Below are 8202 nucleotides of genomic sequence, written 5' to 3' on the forward strand. Positions count from 1 at the left end.
ACCGCAATTACACCAGCACTTAAACCAGTTTAAAGGTGGTTTAATTAAACTGGTTTAAATCTCCCAAGAGTGGACAGAACCAACAACAAAACTGAATCGACTGTGCTGTACATGTTACTAAGTGATCATCTAGCTAGTAAGAATTCAACACAATGAGAAACTTGGCAAGTAAGTTATCAGGAAAAGAAAAACCTGTTTAAATTAACATGGTTTTGGTGTGAATCCAGCACTAGTCAAATAAGACATAGCTTGAACGCCATTCGTTTTAAGTGACGTTTAAATGCAAACGCATGCAAATGAACAAAAGCAATTGGTTTAATCTTTATTTACAACGGCACATGAAAAAAACGGCGTCCAATCTAGGCCGTCACGGAAGAATGGGTAACCGCGCCTGTGCGAGAACTATAACGAGGGAAAGTGTCGTGTTTTTTTCTTTTGGCTTAGAATTGCCACATTTCCTTCAACGCATACGGAAAATAGACTCATAAATTTTTTTCACATATATTAGATACTCAATACAGCAATAGTCAAAGAAATCTCATTTTAAAATTAGTTTTACTCTTTTGGAGATGTAGTGCTATTTACATTGAAACTTAAGTTTAACGCACAACTAAAAACAACTTAATTAAATGAAAAGAAAGCATTCGTATACAGTATGTTGTAAAAAAGAAAATCATCAGTGGTACATCTACCTGTTAAATCCTACTCATATTTTAATTGTATTTACACTATATTTATTATCTGGCCTTTTGACAATTATCATCGCCAAGATCTGTGAAGCACAAGAACCTATCTCACAATAAAAGGGTTATTTAAATCCATGACGCCAGTAACTTGACGCCGGCTCGCGCCACAAAATTATTTGAGATTCTTAGCCAAACTCTTATGCGCGGGTTTCTCATTGCTTAAAACCATACATGTTAAAATGGTAAATTCTCTCTATATTTTAGTAGTTACAAGACGGCCCGGCCACCGGAGAGGGCAAGCCCCCGGCAAGACTGCTCCGACATTTGTTGTTCTTCTCTTGCACCAGGTTTTCCAAACCAACCTGCACCAAGAACAAACCAGTTTTAGCACAAAACAATACGCGGCTGTAAATCGACGTAACTCACACCCTGACACCCTGTATATTGGGTGACATAAGAGAATCACACGAATAAATGGAAATACGAAGCGGAGAGGTGGATCATCAAGTTAGGGTAGCAGGATAGGCATAGGATTAGCCGAAGCTTTGTGGCTCAGAAATTACGTAAAAAGGCCTCTTGGATTGCCTCTTCGTTTTGTGTTGTCAGTCCCACGAATCAATCTAGAGTATATACCGTCACGAAATATATTGTCGCACCTATTGTGATAGGTTTTACCGGAAATGAGTGTCGCTCACAAAACTCCGCTAATTCCGTTCCCGCTATACTACTTTTGACACATACAGTGACGACACACAGAAGACGCTACACTCTCATTATGGGCATCCTTTGTTGCAAAGGACCCTGCGAAAAGTCACAACAAAACAAGAATCGAAAGATGCAAAGACTATGTCAAGTAAAAAGTAACACGGGTAGGCATAACGTTATTTTGTTTGTTTCAGGGGTCATGGAGAAGCACCGCTTCTGATCTCCTATGTTCGGGTAGTACACTCTTTTTTTAAAAGAACATCTTATTTTTAGTTGAGGCTGGGCCGTTCTTATTTTTGGGACATTTCAAGGCTGAATATGTTCTTAAAGTTAAATGTTAAATGTTTAATTTTTAGTGTATATAAGATCATAATACCCGATGAATTTTTAGGAAGAGAATTACACTAATGATCAATAGTAATAATGATGTTGTTACTATGAGCACAAATTGATTTTAGAAAGCATCATGACTAAAAAAGATTTTTTTTCCAATCTGAGCCTCGGCATGTTCTTAGCATGTTCTTAAAATTTGGTGAAATCTCAGTCAGGACGTTCTTATAAAAAGGTTCTTATAAAAAAAAAAAGATTGTACTAAAAGTGGCCATAAAGTGGGACTCAAAGGGGTACTTTTACTGGCTATAAATTTACCAATACTGGACAGATGAGCTCAAATAAGAGAAATTCATTGACTTCAAGCATTCTTGCCACTGTTATAGAACTTTTTACTCACAGCGAAATCGGCGTAATCCGCGACGGACATGAGGGACACATCTTTTTTGCTGGTCGTCTTGGAGCCGACCACGATCGATGTATTTCCGGCCTTGCGCACCCCGGTCTTACTGCTTATGTTGAGTACCGACGACTCTCCGAGGACCTGTCGTCTTGCCCGGAGACGAGCCGAGATTCTTCGAGGAGTCTAAGGAAGAGAACGTGCCAACGTGAAACAACAACAAACAAACAAACAAACAACGAGCAGTTGGACAATGAATAAAATAAGAGCTCTCACGTGCCGTTATTCTGGATTGAGCGTATATACACACCCTTTTTGAAACGACCTCCTTTTTCTTGGTGCTGCTACCGATGGGAGGGCGGCCTCCTTTGCCGACTTTAGGAGACTGGCAGATGGATGCGATTTTACCCACCCTGGGAGATCTACACATTGAGACGAGTCTGCCTGGCGTTGCTGTAGTGTCGCCCTTATTAGAAAGACAAGTGTTAGTTTAGCACTGTAATTCAGACGCCTAAAGGGAAATGACTTCTCTTTATCTGTTTCCCTCTATAGATACCAGGTGGTGGGAAAAAAAAATAAAGTTTGTTATTCCTTCAACATTGCGTACTGTAGCATGGAGTGTAGAGAGAGGGTGGCGACTATTTGTACATGGAGATTGGGGATTTTAAGGGGGAGAATGAAGTATGGAGTCAAGTTTTAAAGCAGAAGATCGCTCGCTACGCACGGTCTATATGTTCCCATAAATAAAACTGGCATTCGTATATTCTGCACCTTTCTAATTTTCGATGGCGTTCGTGATGTTGGAGTGGTACCAATGAATCTCCTGAAACCAGAAAGGAAGAGGAATTCTACTCAAAATCCACTACATGGCTGGCAAGCAGTTCCCGCGCACTCTATTTCTATAAATAATATGTCAAGAGAGTGTCTGTACCTTTTCTTGGGCGTAACAGGTTTACTACCGAAGACCAGCTCCTCTTTCATGATTTCTTCATTTCGCTTGTGCTTTAAAACGAAACAAAACGAGAGTTATCAACCGACTAGCGGGTCAAAGCATTAGCAGTTCGTTGGGTTGGCATTACCCGTTCTTGTTTAACTTGTTCTTTCTGTATCTTTAAGTTCTCCCATTGTTGTTCCATGAGCTCGGCGTATCGCGTCCCGTGAACCATGAACTGTTGCTCATTCTCCTCTTCCCACTTGGCAATCTCCGTACGGAGCTCTTTTTCAAGCTGAGAGAATAACAGACATTTATAAAATACTAAACGTTATGGTAGTACGCTGTGATTGATCCAAAACAAATGAACATTACTAAATATCAAATGGTTTAGGGCTATTTCAACGGTTGGTTTCATTTGCAGAAAAGTAACCATTATACTTGTTTTGACATGGAGGCTCTTATTTCCAATGCCTTATTGTTCTGATGATTTCCCACGTGCTACCTGCATCAGACTTAACAACAATAAGACCGTTCAGTCATCAAAATACTGGGGGAGATGATACAAGAAAACTTTGTCTCTACTGCCAAGTGAGTACACCCCATAGAAATGGGCAAAATAATTAAATCATCTTATTGTACTGGGTGTTTATACTGGGGTTTAAAAGTGGGGTATGTATTGCAAAGCCTAGAAAACAAGTAAATGTTAGGGGTCAGTGGAAAGGGATTCACCAATAACCTTATTGAGTACTTGTCATGATTACAGAGGGGTGTTGCAGACACTGATTGAGAAGCAGTTCCCTGCGCCGGGAAGGAAGAGAGTTGCTGATATCTTAGGATTAGATAACGATAGTGATGCCAGTGATAGGCGCTCTGAGCGCTCTTCCCCTGCACCCCCACGCCCTATTGGTCATTTACTTATATAATAACAAGGCCTTAGGCATTACTGCCTTTGAAGTATGGACGTTACTTTACCGGTGAGATTAAGCAAAATATTTACAAGTCCTAGAAGTGAAGAGCAATTCAAATGGTTGTGAGAGGCACAGACTGTTGTATATGCCAGACTTAAAGCCGCCGCATTGTCACCAGTTTACTTTCGGTCGATTACGCCACAATCTCCGATGATTTTTAACAGAAAACGCGAAAAATATTTTAAAATATTGAAGGCAGTGTGTTTATTGGAAGTTTCTTTGAGGATGTGGTTGATAGTTTAGAGTGGATGGCCTGTTTAATATCTCGGATTTTAATAGATTCTTTTGTCTTTTAACGGTTGAGGTTTCCGTCGTACCTCTGGAAGTAAACTGGTGACAATGCGGCTTTAAGACACAAGCAATACCAGAATTCAACACGTGATACAAACCTTGGGCAATTCCTTCTCCAAGACACGCCTGGAGCGGCATTCCTTCAGCAGAGCACCTCCTCTGTTTGAGAAACGATTGACATCATTTTGCTTCAGCTGTGAAATGACAATAAAAACAAATCAGGTTATCTTCTAAAGTTTGATATTAGAAATCAAAAGCAACGATTTTATTACAAGCAAAATTCATAAAGAGTAAGATGCTTGTTTTCAGAATCACAGAATTGTTAATTCTTTTAAACTGTATTGTCATTTTAAACCAGGTCAGCAGAAACAAGGCAAACAGTTAATGATACTGTCATGATGATGACATTGTTCTGATGACCAATTGTCATTGATCTTACCTCTAGTTCTTCCATCTTTTTGAACATGGTTTCCCGTTTCTCCACCATCTTAAACATGTGCTTGTTCTCTTCAAAGAACCCTTTCATCACCTCCACTTGGTGTTCATGTATTGCCAAAAGCTCCTCCGTGAAGTTGGCTGTGTGAACAAGATGTGATCACGCAGATTATTACAATTATACACTGGTGTGGAAGGTGCATCAGAGTGGAGCTCCAAATCAAGCACCCTGTGCAGGTATTGTAAACTGGTTGGATGCCCCCCAGTGGTTCTTTAGCATCCCTTTGATTGAGGTTAGTGTAGTGCTGCTTGGAGAGAAAGGACCTCGAGCTTAGTATTACTTGTACTGTAGTACTTATCAAAGAAGACTGGAAATATTCAAATCAAGGCATGAACTTGGAGAAATCCAAAGCTAGAGTCATTGATATATGCTCAAACCTGGGCCACAGGAGTGAGAGCCAGATACTGCATGCTAAAACACACTAGGCCACATATGTTTTCGTATGACCATACTCCAGGTATATTTATATAAATAAAAAGACTTACTGTCAAAGAAAGGAACGAATGTGTTCCTCTGGTCTTCTCCATAATAACATTTGTCCCAAAAAGACACAAGTTCCTCCCTGTGATAAAAAAAAATGGCAGAAGAAAATTTTAATATAATAATAAGTTATTCAACAAATCCTAACTCCAGAAGTATAAATCCTTGTTTTTATAGGCTGTTTTGTCTTTGAACATGGAGAAAATAAGTTACAAAAGTGTGTCTTGGTACCTTAAACCCTCGATGAATTTCTGCATGTGTTGGAGTTTGAGCGCCTGGAGTCTTTGCTTCTCATCTTTCATCTATTGCACAAACAAAGGAGCAGGTTTACACACAAGCAAAAGCAGAGAAAACTGGGTGACTTTAAAACTTTTGCTTGTCTCTCACACACTTACAGTAGGATCACTAACATTTTCTGTTACATTCTTTTTACTGTTATATTCTTTTAACTCAGAGTTTGTCTGCTGGTTGGCTAGGAGATTGAGCTGGTTAGATAAGGCAAAAGTCAAGTAAAAAGTTTTTATAAGGCCATCATAACTAAGCCGGCTTTTTACTTCTTTTTTATCCAGCAAAATTCACTGGCAGCCTTGACAGGCTTGATTTTAACATAACTTACAGCTGCAATTGTGGATGGTTTGAATCCTTTCCACTTGGCAGTAAATGCCTCTTGTTCCTCCTCATCCACTTCTAGTTTTTTCCACAATGATTTACAGTCATCCAGAAGCTTGGCCGCAGTTTCACAATTTGCTCTTTGTTGTTGTTCAAGCTAAGAGAGAAAAATATTTATTGTATAGCGTGACAAATTTCAAAGACTTGTTTTTACAGGAGCCCTCTTGAAAAGAAGCACTCCTTTTTCTAAATACAGCGTACAAAACTAGGCATGGCACATAACTGACTGATAAAATTACACAGTTTATCTACCTCTAACTGGAGCACTTTGAGGGCATCAAGATTGACTGCGGAAAGCTCAAAGTGGGACTCTGAATTTGGCTCAACCATTTTCTTCTCAAGTGCTGTTTGTGGCCTATATTCCAAGCTTGTCCACATTCCTTGGATGCTTGCTTTCATTCTGATAAACTCATCTGTTCGCTTTTGCTGTATGATCAAAACAAATGACATGGTTTTTAATAGTAGGAGCTGACCAAATCTTATGTAACAGGATAGAAAAACTGCAACAAGTATAATCAACATAAAAAAGTGCATTTCCAAAAAGCACCCTGTCAGAAAGTTTTTGCAGGTAGCTGCATGTTATGGCAATTTTACTTGCATCTTTCTTACCAGTTGTTTTTGTAGGTAATCAATGTTAGCTTCGAGCTCTCTCATTTGCTCTTTGTTTGGCACAACAACATCTCCAATGTTGTGTGATGGTAGGCGGAGTCTATCACAAAGTTGCCTCTCAGTATCCCTTAACACCTTCAGTACTTTGATTCTTTCATGTTTCTCCTACATTAAGAGGTCATGCAATCAGTCACAATCAAGAAAAAAAGGCTTAATTGCAAAACCACTTAGAATGGAGGATGAAGGGTGAAACAAAATACTGAAAAAAATACCATTTTCAGCTTATCCAGAAACTTACCATTTTCAGCTCATCCACTTTTGTCCTCAAATCATTTTCAAGTCTCAAGATAGTTTGAGATTGATCCAGCTGTGGAGGCGATGAAGATGTTAAAAGTGAAAAGAATTTTCTAAGGTATTCCAGTACATAACTTATATTATAAAACAGTTTTTGATCACCTGGGCTTAAAATATGTGTCTTTCCAGGTTAAAAGGTACTGAATTACAGAGAATATATGCGCCAAATACAAAATACTGTATGTAGCACAAAGAGTTGGGGGCTTATACTGTAAAAAGGCTTCCCCTCTCGTCCCATTGACATGTGCTTTTTACAGTAGACTACCATTACCTGAGGGTATGGGACTCCAAGCTCTTGGCTAAGCTTTTCTAGCTCTTCAGTACAGGTTTTCACATTTGCAAGGAGTGTATTTTTTAGTAATTCTTCCTCCTCAACCATTTCCTGGAGCAAAGATTGTAGGTGCTTCAAAACAACTTGAGTTCTGTCTTCCTTCTGCTCGTCAGCGATACCTATCTCATTCCAAATCTTTTGTAAATTCTCCATTGAGTTCTCCAGACAAGACACAAGTTCGTTTTTAATCATCTGAACGCTGCGATCTTTTAAAGAACCCGCATTCGCCACCTCTTGAACGGTGTTTTCACTTGGACTGTAGAAACAACAACCGACATGAGAAGTTCGTCTACCATTTGAAATCTGGACACCTCGTATAGAAAATGGCTACAGGATCAATAATATCATACGCATATTCTACAAAGTAATCGTTGCTCTTATTGAGAGACTTCAAATAGAATATAGGAGTTTTAGGATGTAAAATCAAAGGTTGATACGTTTTGGAGGGAACAGAATCCTCTGCCCGGCTTGCAGAACTTAAAATCAAATTTTAAAAGCCCTGAAAATCTATCCATTCCAATAAAACTGGCTCAATGGCCGTAATAATATCGATATCAAAGTTTAGTTTGAGGATATCAGGTGATCTTCATTTACAGTTTTAAGATTGATAAGTTAGATCAAACGTGATCGTGGGATTTTCAGACCGTTTGCAGCAGATCTTTCCCCGATACATTTCCAATAACATTATCCCTTTTCTTCTGCGCTAGGACCGGAATATATATATATACATATATATACTAGAACTTTCTGATTTACTTACCTGTCGATATCCATTATTTGGCGTTTTTGGAGTTGGTTTGTCGCTGTTAGATCAAAGATTCCACGAGTTTACGACCGAACTAAAATCGTCCTTCATTTGAACTGCCCGCAAAAACCGTTTGATGCTCTCACGTGACTCTAATTCTCTTCGCTGATTGGTTACCTTTTGGAGCTCCTTTATAGCGGGAGG

At 39.1% G+C, this 8202-nt stretch overlaps 1 protein-coding gene and 1 long non-coding RNA gene across 3 annotated transcripts; one reads left to right on the plus strand and one right to left on the minus strand.

The window, feature by feature from the left end:
- Nucleotides 1-536: 536 nt before the first annotated feature.
- LOC5520990 (protein regulator of cytokinesis 1) lies at nt 537-8165 on the minus strand. 2 transcript variants are annotated; one of them, XM_048729022.1, is made up of 17 exons: nt 8014-8165; nt 7194-7509; nt 6867-6935; nt 6569-6733; nt 6212-6385; nt 5907-6056; nt 5522-5592; nt 5296-5372; nt 4754-4890; nt 4413-4508; nt 3201-3347; nt 3053-3123; nt 2893-2944; nt 2432-2587; nt 2122-2307; nt 1428-1487; nt 945-1048 (listed from the first exon to the last, which is right to left on the minus strand). In XM_048729022.1, exons 1-16 carry the CDS (start codon nt 8025-8027, stop codon nt 1449-1451), a joined length of 1920 nt encoding a protein of 639 aa, XP_048584979.1. In that variant the 5' UTR covers nt 8028-8165; the 3' UTR covers nt 945-1048; nt 1428-1448. The 2 variants fall into 2 exon arrangements, with proteins under 2 accessions (XP_001640887.3, XP_048584979.1); XM_001640837.3 differs by lacking the exon at nt 1428-1487 and having other exon boundaries at nt 537-1048.
- On the plus strand, nt 3605-3952 carry LOC125567943. Its single transcript, XR_007311915.1, has 2 exons — nt 3605-3643; nt 3819-3952. It is a non-coding gene; the product is annotated as an uncharacterized LOC125567943 (long non-coding RNA).
- Nucleotides 8166-8202: the final 37 nt, after the last annotated feature.

Source organism: Nematostella vectensis, chromosome 6 (assembly GCF_932526225.1).
Source record: "Nematostella vectensis chromosome 6, jaNemVect1.1, whole genome shotgun sequence".
In the NCBI taxonomy this organism is placed as follows: Eukaryota; Metazoa; Cnidaria; class Anthozoa; order Actiniaria; family Edwardsiidae; genus Nematostella; species Nematostella vectensis.

What these genes read in the sequence shown, in the direction of transcription:
- LOC5520990 (XM_001640837.3), bottom strand. An exon ending in AAGTGGATGAGCTGAAAATG is followed by an intron (nt 6,734 to 6,866) that starts GTAAGTTTCTGG and finishes CTCTTAATGTAG; the next exon opens with GAGAAACATGAAAGAATCAA. An exon ending in ATTACCTACAAAAACAACTG is followed by an intron (nt 6,386 to 6,568) that starts GTAAGAAAGATG and finishes TTGATCATACAG; the next exon opens with CAAAAGCGAACAGATGAGTT.